The following is an 18,232-nucleotide window of genomic DNA, read 5'->3' as shown; positions in this document are numbered from 1 at the left end:
CGTATTTGCCGATTTTTTTCCGTATTAGCCGTGTTTTTCCATATTGGCCGCCTTTATCTCATATAAGGCGAGTTTTGAGCTTTATTGGCAAGGCTCAATGTGTATGGGGCGAACAAATTGAACACATTCTCGTCTAATATTATAAAGTTAATTAATAATTCATATTATTTACTAGATTGTTATTTACCTATTACCAATACGGATGCACATTAAGTTTTAATACTCATTACTCATGCCATGGAAAAACCTAACACTTGTGTATGCTGTAAAAATTCAATGTTAACCAATTATACATTTATATTGATTTTATTTTAAACCGCAGACTGTTTAAAAAACAAACTCTTTTAAGTTTCTTAAAATTGTGCCAATTAGACATTGGGTCAAAACATGATTTATTTGGCCAACAAATTTTTTTTTAACACCTTTAAAGAAATGTATTTTGCATAATCATGTTCAGCTTTTACTTTTAAATTAAATAATCTTGATATGTTAAATGAAATTCATGTGAAATACAAGAAAAAACAACTTGAGAAATAATTGCTTTTTAAGAACATTGTAATATTTTTTTAATTGAAATTACATTACACTAGTTCTTTTTTTGTTCATAGTTCACTTTATTGGTACCACTGGTGGCATAATTGCCACCTGCAGTGCTTGATTTTGATGATAGGGTCAGAATTAAAGATTGCCTTTGATTGGATGATAGGGTCAGTATGAAGGCAGCCTTGGATATCAATTTTGAATTTGCTGATAAGCAATTCAGATGGCAGACACAACTTAAAGGCTTAGAGTGACTGTAATGGTGTACTAATTTCTTTACATGAGTGACTTTTATGAAGTATGAAGTATTAGAAGTATTCAGGGAAGTAAAGAGTTTTCAGCACAAGATACAGTATGTGTGATCTCAATCAGGTAATGCTTACATGTTTGTCATCGTACTCTTCATAGTTGCTGACTTGATGAATTGTTATACTATGAAGTTAATCTTTATTTATGTGCTGTGATCAATTGGGAACTAACTGTTTCAGGTTCAGAATCCCTTTAAACGGGTTAAAACCCAAATGCTCTATCATGAACTTTTCAAGGCGGTGATCCATATGTTTGTTCACATTTATTGCTCTAAATTGTGATGTTTTTTGTTTTGTTTTATTTCGTAGTTTTACACATTAAGTCACCTATATCGATTAAGGTAAACAAAGGTTAAACTTCAGCTTCCCAAGGACTTATAACGGTTGATATAAGTAAATTCTCTCATCAAAATGTGTCTGGAATTTTATAATTATATACATTTAATTGTAAACTGTTTTATTTGTCTAATGAGAAGTTAAATCTGTAACATTGAGTTGCCAACCACTTACTCAACCAGATATTTAATGCCCAAATTCTCAAGAATCATAAGTGCGGGGCATAAAATCATCAAATATACCAGCAAAAATGAGCATTCATTCATTTGCAAAATGTTTGTGATACTAAGGGAATAAATGTTTGTTAAAACTATACTTCAAAACAATTTAATGTTTTTTTTGTTTTAATTGAAAAAATAATAGTTTATGCATAATTTTCTTCATGTCAATTAAGTAATGTGGAATAAAATGATGTGCTTAACCATTTGTCAAACAAATCAATTTGGAATTTGTTTGAATAGTCCATTTTTTTATCTACTGTTTGACACACGCTGTTCTATTATTTTTTATTTGAATTCTAACGGTAGCTTTATAATGAAGTTCAGTAACATGACATTACACACAACTTAATTGTGAGTGTCAAGACTTTCTTTATAATAAAAAACAATTGGGAAATAAATAAAATTTCTGGGCAATGAAAACATACAGCTATACATAAATTAGGAAATTATGAGTAGATACGTTAATACGGTGTGCGGTAAAAATGCCAGATGTAAAAATGCCATAGGTAAAAATGCCAGATGTTATATAGTAAAATAGAGTTTTTACCTCTGGCATTTTTACCTATGGCATTTTTACCTATGGCATTTTTACCTCTGGCATTTTTACCTACATTCGTTAATACAAATAACAGGGAATTCATATTTGAACTGGCAGTAATTAATTGAAACTAAAATTTCAATTTTAAACACTTTCTTTAAAGTTATGGAAGTACATAATTATTTTCAAAAGTATGGAGCGGCCCTACTGTAAGGCATACATCTTTGTCACCCAACACCAACCTGCATTGGGGGGGGGGGTCTCTAATTGACAGATTAAAGTCCCTTTGAAGTTCCTCCAAGTTACCAGTGTAGTGGGGTATTTCTAGTTAGCCAAAACCAGTGCACACCAGTCGGCTGTCCGGCTAGCGCATTGGTTGGCACGCTCGCTTCTCACTTAGGTAACCCGGGTTCAAATCCCGTTCCCGGCGCATGTGAGTTTTTTAGCCCAATCATGAATCTTAAATATCTATTTAAACCAGTTTGAAAATGGATCGTGATCAGTGGCAAAACATGGCAGCAAGGGGTTGGGGCAGTTTTCTCTAGAAGTGTAAAACACACTTTTTCCTAGTGTTAATGAAATATTGTTAAAACATATGTTGATTGACGTTGAAAATTGATCTGGTCCATCGAAAACAAGGCCACCGAGGGCACTGTTTGTCATTTTCCCTATTTATATGAAGTAAAAGGCCTCTGAACACTCTAGAAAAATGGTTCTGATGGGCATTAAAAACATGGTTGCCAGGGTGGTTGGGGTAATTTTCTATATAGGCGAATAGTAAATACTTCGGAACACCTTATTTGTAAAGTCAGTTTTGTCATACCAATGTTTAGATATATTTACTGAAGAGCTTTAATCTTTGTTTCTTTCCATCTCAGTCAGGTGAGTGACACAGGACCTCTTGGCCGTCTTGTTTTTTATGCTATCAGTTAATATCATATGCATTTTTGTTAGCTTGGAACAGCTTCATGATTTTTAGTTTGCAAATGCAATTACCCCGGTATACTAAGGCATCCATAAATAATCATTTCTTCTAAACCGACCAACACTGTTTTTTGTGCGGACCTTTAAAAGCAAAACATTATTTTGTATTTGTTGTTAGATTCAATACTATTCTCAAAAATATGATTATGTTTAACTTGTAAGTATATGAAAGCGATGTTGCATAGCCATTCAGTAGATTTTATATCACTGACTGTTCTTTTGCAGTAGTAAATAGATATTATATTATACAGAACCTATTTACTACTCTTATTGTTTCCTGCATGGGAAGAAGTGGTACTTGACATGTTTGTTAATAATAGCTGTACTTGCAATAAAACAAAGAATACAGCAAGAGAATTGTAAACAATGTGACAATGTCACACATACACCCCTAATACTCTGAGTCTTCATTTCTTGTTTGATCTGTGCAGTGTTCCATCTTTATTGTTTTCATAAAAATTAGCCAATCCTATAAAAAGAATTATTCTTTCTTCAGATGGCATAATCTGCGCTGTTCTTTTCACTGTATATCGACAATGGAATCAAGTGTGCCACTACAAGATCAGAATGCCAGAACACAGGTTCAAGGTGAGTTATAAATATACTTTATAAAGTACTGACTAAATCAAATGCCGAAAAAATGACCTAGGTATTAAGCCAGCATTAAACGGGTTTGATTTGATAAAATAAAATGTATGTACTATAACTGAATCTATACAACCGACCCAAAAATGGCAGAAAAAATCATTTCACTAGGTGTGTGTGATTTGTTTGAATGGATAAATGAATCCATAACAAATCGATTAAGCTTTTGTCTAACAGTTGATACAAACAGGTTATTCGTACTGAAAAGAATTTCTTTGATTAAATAACAAATACAAAGTTTTTTCATCAAAGAAAATAACCTTACATTTACTTATATCGAAAAACAAACAAATCAAATACTGAACCCATATTTATTTAACTTAAACATCCATCAGCATATTCTACACCCACAACTTCACATCCAAAGAGGCACGCACATTCTGAAAATCAATAAGCGAGATCTGCATGTAAATCTACATCTTTTGTCCCACCATTTCCATCCGAGGTAATGTTCTTCATTATAAAATCCAGGATACATCAACGCAATACATCTCTTTTTTTTTCTAGACAGTCGCTAAAAATTGTGTACACCAAAAAATGACGTCTCAGATTATTGCAAATTGACATAATGACTATGCCTTTTTGTGACACAATCAATTAGCTGAGTCAGCTGACTCACAATACGGAATTTGATAAATTATGTCCCTTTATTAGATCTAAAGGTTGCGGTCTTATCAATCTAAAACTAATGCAACTCTAGAGTTTTGTTTTGAAACAAATAATTTAGTGGTAGGATAAAAAGAAGTCCGTGCACATGACAGGGGTATTCACCAAGGTGGAATACAGGTTTGTATATTCCATGGGGTGTTGTACCGTCAATGCTGCGATGAAAATGGGATACTAGTAAAAGGCTTTATTTAATGTGTTTTCAATAAAAAATATGTACTTGAAGCATGTACCATATTTTGTCAGGTGGAAAAAGAGCAAGGGAGGCCCACAGTGGTACAGACATACCGGGTGTCATAGCTCACAAGTGTTGTGCTCTGATGTGCACAACCTTCTTCACTGTCAAAGAAGTGGAGGAGATGCGTGAAGAGTACTGGACTCTTAATCAAGGAGACCAGAGGAAGTACTTGAAACGCGCCATCAGGGATGCCAGAGGCTCATATAGTCTGTATGGTCGTGGTGCCTGTGAAGAGGCATTTTTAATGCTTCTAAAGGTTGGGCGCAGGAGGTAATTTTGATAGCATAGCTTATTATTATTTTTTATGATTAGATCATAGTTATGTATAAAATTGGTCCATTCCTTAAGTCAGGCAGCAACTATTTCATGTTGGAACGATACATTTTGAAATATGGCAAAAGTATAAGCAAAGTGTCATAGACTCATAACAACCATGGATGTAGCTCTTAATTTCAGAGTGGTGTTAAAGTAAAGTTCAAAGGCCAATAATGATGAAAATGAGTTTGTGAAATCTGTAATATAACAATGGATTCAAGGATTGTTCAACAACAGTTACTGAACAAGTTTGTTTATCTTAGATAGTGGTTATAATTTCACTATTGATCAATGGAGTTGTTACTAAATTATCACACGGGTTAATGAGGTGGAGATCAAGGATGCCATATTTGGACCTGCATTAATCCTGTGGTATTAATGAAGGCTGAGATGTTAGACACATTTTGTGGGAAGCTCTAACCCATTTACAGGGCCAACAGGCTGTCTATTGATCATGTTGTCTTAAGGTCGACCCCAAGCACTGTCAGTTACTTTATGTAAGAGAATCATGATACAATAAACTTAAGTGGATGTCAAATGATGACAAAAACTTTTTTTATTTCAGATTCTGGGACATCAAGAAGGGAAGTATTCGCTGTCCAATCCAGAGGTGTCGGAAACCAAAGGATTCGACAGTATTTGCTCAAGATTGGTTGGAAAGTTATTTCAAACTCTATGGAGATAGACTCCCAGACAGGCAAGAATTCAGCCTGCCCTCCTGCCTTACCAAGACAACAATCTTCGAGCAGTATGAGGCTGAGGTACAGGAATTTCGTTTATTTTTAAAATCTGGAAGTTTGACCTTCCTGGTTTCAGATTTTGGAAATGTTGTCATAAAATGTGGAAGGTTAGAGAGTGTAGGCAACACTAGCCTTGAGCATTGCAGACTTGAAATAAAGCATTTGTTCCATTGAATTCTGTTCTTGTTCATTCTTGTTTTATATTGCACTTGATTACATTGAAAGAAGTAAACATTTAGAAAAGTAGATAAAATTTGTAATATGACATTTTTATGCCCCCGGTAGGGTGGCATATAGCAGTTGAACTGTCTGTCAGTCAGTCAGTATGTCAGTCTGTCCGTCCGTCCGAATAAAACTTTAACATTGGCCATACATTTTGAAATATTGAAGATAGCAACTTGATATTTGGCATACATGTGTAACTCATGGAACTGCACATTTTGAGTGGTGAAAGGTGAAGGGCATACAAGTATCTTAGGTACTTTAAGGTTAGCTGTGAATCTACAGTCACGGAAGTGGCTTATAATTATTTGCTACTAAAAATAGAGATTTGTTAGAGACAATTATTTTTAAGGGAAGTAATTTATATAATTAAAAATCTCAGATTATATATTTTCTTACCAAGAATTTAAGTTCTTTCCACAATTACTGTACAGATTTTTTATTTTGATTATTTATTACATAAATGATTGATTTGTCAAAGGTTTTAATTATCATTTCTTTCCTGTACTAACTTGTGAATGGTAGGGTTCATTACATACCTGTGGACTTATGTCCATAGATACATGATGAACTCTGGCTATGATCTCTTTGATAAACCACAGGCCTTGGTTGTCAGTGATGTTGGACAAAATCCAAAAAAGTACTTAAGCTTTTAAGGGAGATGATTTCTATACCTGCCAAATGATAAATAGAAATTTTATTTCAAAGCGGCGCAGTATCATATCTCTTGTTATGTATGAAGTTTCGATACTTCTTTGGTTAAATTTTTGGATGTCCAGTTATAAAAACTAGCGAGTAATTTAGTGCCAAACTTCTGCTTATGAAAGCCCTGTGAGGTATGGATAATATTGGCTTTACAATTTGACCCTATGACATGATTCACTGCTCCCACATATGCTTACATTGTGCAAGTAATTATTTGATAAGTAATTCTCTTCACAATAAAGTAAATAAGAAATCAAAAGTTCATACAGAACAAGGTATTTTGCGGCTTTTATTAAATGTAAAAATATTCTTTCTTTCTCCCTAGGTTGGTCACAGTGCTGGACTCCCACTAGTGAGCAGATCTATGTTCCATGACATCTGGACAAAACATTTTCCAACTGTGAAAATTGGAAAGGTATTGAACCCTATTTTTTTCTAGTTTGTTAACATTCTGAATTTGAACATACAAGTGTTTGATGATTATTAAACCTTATATTTAAAATGTTAAAATATAAATAACATCCTTTGAAATTCACTTAAATTATTAAATATTAACATTTTGCTTTGCATTGCTGTGAGCTCTGATCTTTAATTTTGAAATGATAAGGATATTTTATGTTCACAGAGTAAAAATTGTTATTCTTTAAGATAAATTAGTATTTTTCACTACTACTCCTTGTAGATATATCTCATGAAGGAAAACCTATTATTACCATGTTGTTCTCTATTTCATTTAATTGGAATACCTATACCAAATAAACAGCGTAATTAGCTCAATACTACATAAATGTATCTACTATGATTTAACATAAATGGCATGACTGTTTTGAAGCAATTATTATGGTTACATTGTCTTTGATATATTAATACCCAAAATATAAATATATTTAATATATTTTGAATAGATATTTTCAAAAGTGTTTATCATACTTTTCATCTTATCACATTATTACCATCATTATGCTACTTATGTCATTTCTTATTTGTTTGACTTGGCTATGTACAGTCGTTTGTGCCGAATAAAATTACATGACTTTACTTGATAAAAAATGTTTTATGAATCATAATCAGCCAACATCAAATTAGAGGTCAAGTACTACAAAAGAAATAAAATTATATATGGGAAATAATTTTTTTCACCTCTTAAAGCAAACGGTTATAAACACATATTAAGAGAGCACATTATGTCCATATTTTTGTAAATATGTTAATATCAATATTTCAAATATAACACTTAAGCTCTTTCTAAATTAAAAAATACAAACTGAACAGAGATGAATTTGCTTTTGGTCATTGGAGTTCTGGCGTAAAATGGGATAACAAATTGTGTAAATGTGTGCATAATTAAGCTCCAAGTGATGCTTCTGTGTATTTTTGTATGAAATACTATGAATATGTAGAAATTTGCATATCAACGATTCTATTAATTTACATTCCATGAACACATTTTAATTGTATGGGAGGACTTAGCGTTCTGTGAATAGTAAAGTGGCATTTAAAGTTATAACTTGACAACTATAAGTAGTATTGACTTAATATGAGTGGAGATGGGGTAGTATTGAGTGTGTGAAATAGTTGCGCCATTCAAGAATTAGATTTTATGTTGTTGTATTATTGGGTTAGGGTTAGTACCAATCAGTAGGACATTTATGTCCAGTGGACACATTTGTATATTAATATTTTTACAGAAAATCATTTCAAAAGAAGGAGGAAGTTAAAATCAATCCAAATACAGCATAATAAGTATTTAATGATTGTGAGTAATCCAAGCCGTTCGTTTTGCAACAACATAAGAGGAATTCATTATTATGTGACATTATTTTAATTTCAGGATTCAGGAAGTCATCCAAAGTGCCAGCTTTGTACAACGATACAGACAGGACTGATTAAGCAGCCGGATAAGCGAAGCAGAGCTGAATTCATTGCACTTCGCCAGGAACACCTCAATCTACAAGCGTAAGTGCAAATAAATTATTTTGCAGGACTTCTTTTAACCACTATGGGAACGTGACCTATGTCATTGAAATACCGAATTCAAACATCAATTAACCCAAAATGAGTAAATACTATTACTAAGAATTAATGATTTTAATGATAAATATTATGAAAAAAAACAATGTGAATGAAAACCATTGTAATCAATATAATTGAGATTTTAAACTAACAGTCCCTTTTCTTTGTAATTATTTGATGGATTGCGCATGAAAAGGTGTGTCCAGTACCTATGCTTGTCATTCATTAGTGGAATAAGATATACTTTGGACAAATGTAAAGCACAGAAAGACAAAGGGTTGTACATATGACACAGGTCCCAATAGCAAATGTCATAATCTGTAGCATGTCATTCTCGGGAGACAGTTCTTGCTTTAACATAATTACCCAAATAATCTTGAATGCTTTTCATTTTCAATTGGTCAAAATTAAGACACTTCTAACACTTACCCTGCCTTATTTTACTTATAAAACACTAAGCATAGATGATGGATAATTGCCAAGAAACATCATCGATTGATCCTCATCAGAGTATTATCGAATTATGTCCCTGGGTTCAAAATTAATACCGCAGGGAGGGTAATCCTGATTTCCTTATACAGAAAAAACTTGAACCCTTTTCTCTACTACGACTAACTCTCAGATTAGCAATTTGGCCTCTTGTTGAAGTAATGAGAGAACAGAAACTATAAGAAATGGATTTATACATATTTGGTCCAAGTCTAATACAAGTATGTTGTTTTTACAGGGAATGCAGAAAGAAGTATTATAAGCATATAAGAAAAGCGTCAACAGACAAGATGGAAGGGAGACACTTGTCCATTATTATAGATAACATGGATCAGGCAAAGTCGCGTCTGCCTTCATTCTGCACCAACTCTAAGGTAAGGTATTGAAGTGCTGTCATCTGTTGCTTTTGGTGAAAGTCATAAATGGTTTTTAGCTCACCTGAGCACATAGTGCTCATTGGGAGCTTTTAGGATACCATGATGTCCGTGGTCTGTGTGTGCCTGCATTCAGTTTTTACATCAAAACAACTTCTCCTGAACCCCTGGGCAAAATTTAATGAAACTTCACAGGAATGATCCTGGGATGCCTCTCTTTCAAGTTTGTTCACATCGTTCTGGTCTGTTGCATAAGTAGGTAGAGCTGCAACGATTCTTCCCATTAATCGAGCAATCGCTTGCAAGTCTTCCGATTCGATTATTGATTCTGGATTTACCAATTGCGCTTCAATTCATGTGGAACAAAGATTGCACAAATTTAATACAGAAGTCCGCATGATCTGTATCATTTAAAAGTTTTAAACTTGTCTAAATTATGGTGACAATCAAACATACAAATGCAATTGTGGCTATGTTTATGTGATAAACTACAATGTAATGATATGTTTTCCTTGGTTCAAAATTAGCCCGCCCTGGGAGCAGCCAAATTATTTTAATATGTTAGTAAAAATTTAACACACATTAGATGCCTTCCAAGTAACACTATAACTTAAGATTGAAGATTGCAGGGTTATTCAGGTATGCAACCCAAGGCCCTCTAGGGCCTCTTGTTTTATCATAGGAGTAATTTATATCAGCTTATTTGTCAATATAGAACATAATGTGTGAATCTTGTATTTTATTCCCAGCTGAGTGTGGAGGTATATAGATGTGTCATTGACTGTCTGTTCTTCTGTGCATCACATGTTTATCCTAGTAGCTGTTGTATGGAAGTTCATGAAACTTTCCATTAATGTGTAATTGTTTATCATCCTATTATGTGTCTGTGTGTATTCTGTCAGGCTCAATTTGGTAACTGCCACTTTAATAAATTGAATTTGATGAATGCCTTTCTGGAGTGGTTTCTCATCAGCTATTATACATAATGTGAAATCTGAGGAAAAGTGTAAAATCTTACTTTCGAAGTGCATGTTGAACTTTAATTGAGATGAATTTGTAATGCCCCCTGAATTGATTGAATTTTTATGCCCACAAAACATACGTTCTTGGGGCATATTAAAATCGCTCCATTCAGCCGTAAGTTGGTTAGTTAGTCCGCCCGAATTATTTTCTGCTCAATAACTCAAGCAATTGTCTTCTGATCTTCACAAACTATCATAAAAATTTGTAAGGCAATAAAATCTAGGTTAAGTTCAATAATCAGTCAAATTTACCCAAGCATTCTGAGTTACAGCCTTTGAATCATAAAAAATAATGCACATCAGCTCAATTACTTAAGTAGTTGTCATCGGATCGTCACCAATCTTCATGAAAATGTGTTAGGCAATAAGATCTTCATTGAGTTACATAATCAGCCAAATTGCCTAAGGGTCTGCGTCTTGTTTCGAAATCTATGTTTAGGTTTTGAAAAAGTATTTTTTCTGGGGCATATGTCTTCCGATGGAGACAGCTCTTGTTTTTAGCTCTACTGGCCAAAGGCCAGAAGAGCTTATGGGATGGCGTGGTTTTCGTCCGTCCGTGCGTAAGACTTTTTCTTGTTTACATGTTTAAGTCCACAGTTTTCATCCGATTCTTTTCAAACTTGTTCAGTGTCTTTATATTAATGAGGACTCGAACACTGTTGAAAATGGGTTACATCAGAGTAAAAAGTCCAGAATTAACTCTCCTTGAATTTGAGAAAATTGTGAAATAAGCTTGTTTACGCAATAAAGTCCACAGTTTTCATCCAATTAATTCCCAACTTGCACAGTGTCTTTATCTGAATGATGAGTCAAACCCTATTGAAAATGAGCAGTATCGGAGTTATAATCCCAGAATTATCTCCCCTTTAATTTGAGAAAAAAATGAAAATTCAGTTTTTTTATGTGATGAAGTCCATAATTTTCATCCAATTCTTGGCAAACTTGCACAGTCCCTAGTTGTTTTTTTTTCCCTTTTTTCATTTTTGAAAGATCGTCTTATAAATTATTCAATATAAACAATTTTCCCATGATGGCTTACGTTATGCTGTCAAGCACTGGAATAGTCGAGCGTGCTGTCCTCTGACAGCTCTTGTTTAAAAAAAGCAATATCGAAGCAAAAAGTCCAGAATGACTTCCCCTTGAATATTTTGAAATTCCGCTTGTTTACGCAATTAATTCTACAGTTTTCATCCAATTATTTCCAAAATTTGCTCAGTATCTTTATATCAATGATGACTTGAACCCTATTGAATATGAGCAGTATCGGAGAAATAAGTACACAATAATCTCCCCTTGAATTTGAGAAAATTCTCCTTGTTTGCGTGATTAAGTACACAGTTTCCATCTTATTCTTTCCAAACTTGCACAGTGTTTATAGCAGTAGAGCCATTCAGGCCCTCATGGGCGTCTTGTTGAAGAATTTTGTCCTACTTATGTCATTTCCCATTATTTTTTGCAATCAATTTTGAAATGATTTAAAATAAATATTGTCATACTGTGGTAGTGAATGCTGAAGTTCATTTATTTCCTTCAGAGTGATGCCCATTTGTATCGGCTGCAGCACCACATCACTGGGGTAAAGGTGCACAACACCAACCAGACATACCTATTCACATGGACAGATGCTTTCCGGCCTGATGCAAACATTACTCTGAATGCCCTGGTCCATGTTCTCAGTGACCTGTGCAAGGTACTGGTTAATGAATAATGTTAATTTTTTTAATTTTAATTCAAAGCTATTCTAGTATCACACCGGGACATTTTATGAGTTTTAGTTGGAAAATCAATAATTAGATTATCATTTTGTATAATCTTTCAAAATACAATTTTGTTTTAGTTGCTTTACTTTTTTGTAGTTTAATAAGAAGTTAAACTCAGCTGACTCTCATAAGTTAGTACTGAATATATAAAACCTGGCATGTTTAGCCCCGACGCCCCTAAGATGTTTTAATTACCTTGAATTTAGAATAAGAATTATTAATTATTTCAACATGGCCAGAGTTTGGTTAGTAGTTACCATACCAGACAGGTGTGGTTCCCTGTGAGTACTCCAGTTCCCCCTTTCCTGGTAAAAAGCAAGAGCTTTGTCACAAACGTGACAAATACCCCCACATTCTGCATTAACACAAAATATTTCGCATGCTGTCCTAACAAATTAGAGAAGCTAATTATCCCCCGCCAGAGGCGGAGGGATATTGTTTTGGCGTTGTCTGTTCGTCCGTCCGGCATTTTTGTGTCCGGAGCCATATCTTGGAAGTGCTTCGGCGGATTTCATTGAAACTTGGTATGAGTATATATATGCATGAGAGGATGATGCAGGCCAAATGGCATTGTACCCCATCTGTTTAAACCAGAGTTATGGCCCTTTGTGTATTGAAAAAAAGCTTATTACTATAGGCACTTTTGTGTCCGGAGCCATATCTTGGAAGTGCTTTGGCGGATTTAATTGAAACTTGGTATGAGTATATATCCCCCGCCAGAGTCAGTATGTTCATCCGTCCAATTTGCAACCGTCCTCAAACAAAGCATATGTTGCGGGGGATATCAATTCTACGAATTTGCTTGTTATATTTATATTTATTTATATTTTGAAGAAGAGGGGGTATATTGTTTTGCTGGCTGTCGGTCGGTCTGAGGTCTGTAGACCAGTGGGTTTTCCGATCAATAACTCGTTAACAGATTGACATATTGGCTTGTTACTGCACATGTGAATCGGCCTTGGACTGTAGATTACCCCAATTTGAATTGGGGTCACTAGGTCAATGTCAGTATCACACTATGCTTTTATGTAGTGACAAAGTTGGAGTTGGGGTCATCCATGTCGTGTGGACAAATTTCTTGTTAAGAATTATTAGGCACATTTTACCTTGATCTTGGAGATATAGACGTAATTCTTTCGCATGACACACCGTCCAATAATGGTGAACAAATGTACTTAGTAATTTTACAATCTCACAATTAATCACACAATTATGGCCCAGACAAGCTCATTTATGACCATTTTTTACCTTTGAACTTAAAGTATATCCTTGACTACGGATGTATCGACCTGATTCTTCTGATGAAACACTGTCATATGATTGTAAACATACATGAGAAATGATTTTAAAACCTCACAATGAATGGTATAGTTCTTGCCAGGAAAAGCTCGGGTATGGACATTTTGACCATTGAACTCCAAGTGTGACGTTGACCTTGGAAATATCGGCAAATTTATTTCACATGACACACTGTCCAATGACGGTGAACAAATGAACAGTGTCAGTTTAAAATCTCACAATGAATGACATAGTTATAGTCCTGACAAAATGACTACTATATAGCCCCCCCCCCCCCTTAGCAATTGTTGAGGGAGGTAAAAAAACACCTGGACATTAAAGCTATCATTTAAATTTCATTCAAACTTTCAGGACTCTAAGCTTAATAGATGACAGTGCTGGGACATGCTCTGGGTCCACGCATAATGAAGACGCAGAGCCCTAATAAACTTGGAAATACGCAAACAACATGTCCAGATCGTCTAGGCAATAGAAAGAACTGTTGAAACTACTACTACTGGACCAGCATAGTTTCATAATTTCTACTTTGATTTATTTTTAGAACTTCCAAAGACTGCCAGAAGTCCTGTACCTGCAATTGGACAATTCTGGGAAGGACAACAAGAATGCCTTTGTACTGATGTTTATGGCCTACCTTGTAAAGATGAAGGTTTTCCAAAAGGTTTGACTTTGAGTTTTAATTTCCTTTTTAGGTTATTTGGATATACATACATACCAACAATGTTTATGCTTCCCAGGGATATAGTTGCCAGTGGGTCAGTCTGTCAATTTGACACACTGCATAGTTGTACAGGCTTTTTCTCCATAAGTACTCAAATGATAGACTTCAAACTTTATAATTTAGTAGAAGATGATAAGAGAAAGTGCATTGCACAAAATGCTTAACTCTGTATTGATTGCATTATAATTATTGTTTCTCAAGACACTTGCATGGTCCTTGGGTGGGAATTTCAGTTACTTAAACTGCATACTATTGTTTCTCAAAAAAGTATTAAAAGAATTTCATATAATTATTTAATATCATTATAAATCATTCTGAATTTCCTCTTTTTATGCCCCCTGTAGGGTGGCATATAGCATTTGAACTGTCTGTCAGTCTGTCCGTCCATTCGTCTAAAAAATTTAACACTGCCCATAACTTGTGCAATATTGAAGATAGCAACTTGATATTTTGCATGCACGTGTTTCTAATGGAGCTGCACATTTTGAGTGGTGAAAGATCACGGTCATCCTTCAAAGTCAAAGGTCAAAAAAAATCAAAGCGGCGCAGTAGTAGGATTGTGTTTCTGACAAACACATCTCTTGCTCAATCTTCGGACATTTCAAAATCTACTCCAAATGTTAAAATTTCTCAAAATTTCAAATTGTTTGCTGCACATTACAATAACTTATGTTTTTAGGCAATATGTACTCCAGTCTTATGATGTGCAATTTCAAGTTAACAACTTAACAAATGTATACTGAAAAGGGAAGAAAGTATTATTTTTGCCAATTTTAATACGTGAATTGTAGCTACATATGTTTTATAATTTATTTATTGGTAGGTAAGTTTTAAGAAAGTTCCTGAATGGTTACGTTCTTTTACAGGTGAAAGTGGGCTTTCTGATGGTTGGCCACACCCACGAAGATATTGATCAGGTCTTCAGCAGAGTTGCATCATGGATACGACGGCGGGACATGGTCACCCTGCAGGACTTGGTGGACAACCTCAGGGATAGTCAGGAGCCATCCCCTATTGTGGAGCAACTAACATGCTACGATTATAAGCATAGCCTTGAAGGCTGCAGGGGCCTGATTCAGGGTATTGCAACCCCACACCATTTCATAATGACAGAAATGGATGGGAAGGTGGCCCTGCGCTACCGTGACTGGCCAGGATCACCAGACCACCATCTTGACATTGCTGGGTATATCCCACAGAACTTTGATGCGGTTGGTGTCACCACCAATCCCAAAGTTCTTGGCGAGATACAGCAAATGTCAGCTGACATGGTGAAATGGCAGGCAACAGGGAGGTTGTCAACAACTGCTGTTGAGTGGTGGACAAGGTACTTGGCAGGAGTGTCAGATGAAAGGGAACCTTGTGTTCCCTTTGTTGATACCCTTCCAAGGCAACAGCCATGGTCACCTCCACAGCAGGAGTTAGCCACCTTTCTGTTGAGTGCTGCCCGGGGTCAGGCTGCACATGTCAGCCGTCAAGTATGCTTGAAAATTAAGAAAAAAAAGGTGTAATTATTGTAATAATGAAATTCCTCCAGCTCTCTCATTTTGAAAGCTTTTAATGCCACCAAAGGAGGGAATATAGTGTGATAGTGATCATACTGTCCATCCGTCTGTCTGTCACATTTTGCCTTAAGGGTTCGAAAAATGATCATAACTTCTATGTCAATTCAGATATAACCTTCATATTTTGTATGCATGTGTATATAGACAAGGCCTTTCCATACGCATACAAATTTTGACCCCTGTTATCTTGACCTTGAAGTAAGGGTCCGCATTTAGGTTTCGAAATCTGCATTTGTTTTCGAAAAACGCTCAAAACTTCTATAAAAGCGTTTTTCATGGGCATATGTCATCCTATAGAAACAGCTCTTGTTTGCGTTACATTGTTAAATTCTGCATACAAAACAGGTATAATAATTGGGCATTAAATAGTAAAAATTAGTGGAAGTAGATTATCGCATTGAATCTGAAATTTTCACTTACCGTAATTATATAACTTATATACAAATACAACTTATGTTAAGATTACCCTAAGAAGCTTTATAAATGTTAGTCCAGATCGTCATTGGATGATAGATTTTGCAGTTGATGCATGCTGTCTTATTTTTTTATGCTCATAGTCGTAGCATATAGTCGCCGCTTCGTCTGTCCGTGTGTCCATCCATCCGTCCGTGCACAATTGTTGTCCGGGCTATTTCTCAGCAACTAATGACCGGAATTAATGAAACTTTATGGGAAGCTTCACTACCAAGAGGAGATGGGCATATTATCAGCGGGTTCTGGTCGGATGATTTTTCACAGACTTATGGCCCTTTGAAATTTTCCATTGTACATATAGTGTAATTCTTGTCCGGGCTATTTGTCAGCAACTCATGACCGGAATTCAATGAAACTTTATGGGAAGCTTCACTACCAAGAGGAGATGTGCATATTATCAGCCGGTTATTACGGATGATTTTTCACAGAGTTATGGCCCTTTGAACTTTTCCATTGTACATATAGTTCAATTCTTGTCCGAGCTATTTCTCAGCAACTTATTACGGGAATTCAATGAAACTTTATGGGAAGCTTCACTATCAACAGGAGCTGTGCATATTATCAGCCGGTTATGGTCGGAAGATTTTTCACAGAGTTATGGTCCTTTGAAATTTGAAATTTTTAAGTTGCTAAACCATCCATCGTATTATTTTGTCCAAAGTTATGCCCCGTAAGACGTTTTCTTTATCTGAATATATAGTGCAATATTGTGACAAAAAAACCTTTGTGGAGCATCACCCGTCTCTCTGACGGTTTCTTGTTTGCAGCTGTTCAAAACTATCAACAATTTGATATTAAAACTTAAATATGATGAAGTAAAGTGTTGTTAAATGTATATACCTACACTGAACAATTATAATGCACAATTTTAAGGAAAAAAATCATTTGGTGTTTTATATGACAACTAAATATGTTAATTTACTGTCAACTAATATGCCAACTTATGTTTATAAGACATATTTTCACTATGATTTTACTTTTCTTCTAGGATCTTTTCACATTTCTTTTTTTTGTGTGCAAAATTTTATTCATTCTGTATAATATTATATACATACATACATGCATACGTAGAATAGTGTGTACATTCATACAAAGTATTATGAATTTAATAAAAACAAAGTATTTCATATAGCTTTTTTGATGGGTACATAAATATAATAATTATACTTTTCACATTTCATTATGTAATTTACTTACTTTGTTTTGCTTAGTTTTTTTTATTATTTATTTACATTATTATAAAAAGTAAGTTATTTTAGTTAAGGTGCTTGATAATATATGCATGACAATTTGCTTATGAGCTCAACTGGCACATATTTTATTTTATTCTCTTATTATAAAAGCAGCATTGTACAAATTCGGCATTAGAAGATTATTTAGATTTTGAACACATTTTGTGTTATTATGTCACATTTATGTTTGCTTAAGATTTAACATAGTATATATATTGTCAGCAAAAGTAGATCTAAACTGCGTTTATTTTACATTCAACAATTCTTTGTATTGCCACACTGTGGTAATTCATTAACTTGTGCTGCAAAGCGTGTTTTACTTTAGATTATTTAAATGGGTAATATGTCAAACAAGATACATTTCTATTTTTGTTATGAATATGCCAAACCATTGCATGCATTTATATTGATAATAAAAGTGCCTATCAGTAAAAACTGCCGTGTTGTTTTTCTCATCCTTTCCATTTGTCTTTTTTATACGTCTCTCGGATACAGAGCATATTAAGGGATTACCCATGTCATGCTAGGGGTCAGGCAGCTTTCAAACTTTAACACCTTTTCACGTGAAACGTCATTATGGATAGATCTCACTGATGAGAAGTTCAGTGCGCAAGGACTATAGCTATAGCCCCTGAATTACTATATCTTGCTTTTTTATTGTCCGGTCATAACGTAATTACAATGGGACCCTTTGAAATCAAACTTGGAACAAAGGTAGGTTGTGGTGTATAGAAGTGCAGCGCACAACAATCTGAAGGTATCCGGACAATCGCTCCTACGCTAAATTTGACAGTGCGGACAGTCGCTCCTACGATGTTTTAACAG

General features: G+C 34.7%; 1 protein-coding gene across 1 annotated transcript; it reads left to right on the top strand.

The window, feature by feature from the left end:
• Positions 1-749: 749 nt before the first annotated feature.
• Positions 750-17,842, top strand: LOC127872700 (uncharacterized). The gene is made up of 10 exons (XM_052416032.1): positions 750-912; positions 3,424-3,515; positions 4,485-4,746; positions 5,357-5,552; positions 6,784-6,873; positions 8,290-8,414; positions 9,199-9,334; positions 11,891-12,046; positions 13,957-14,076; positions 15,003-17,842. Exons 2-10 carry the CDS (start codon positions 3,464-3,466, stop codon positions 15,645-15,647), a joined length of 1,782 nt encoding a protein of 593 aa, XP_052271992.1. The 5' UTR covers positions 750-912; positions 3,424-3,463; the 3' UTR covers positions 15,648-17,842.
• The last annotated feature ends 390 nt before the right edge of the window (positions 17,843-18,232 follow it).

This window comes from Dreissena polymorpha, chromosome 3, assembly GCF_020536995.1.
Source record: "Dreissena polymorpha isolate Duluth1 chromosome 3, UMN_Dpol_1.0, whole genome shotgun sequence".
Lineage (NCBI taxonomy): Eukaryota > Metazoa > Mollusca > Bivalvia > Myida > Dreissenidae > Dreissena > Dreissena polymorpha.
The sequence above is the reverse complement of the archived record's forward strand: the minus strand, read 5'-3'. Positions and strand labels throughout refer to the sequence as shown.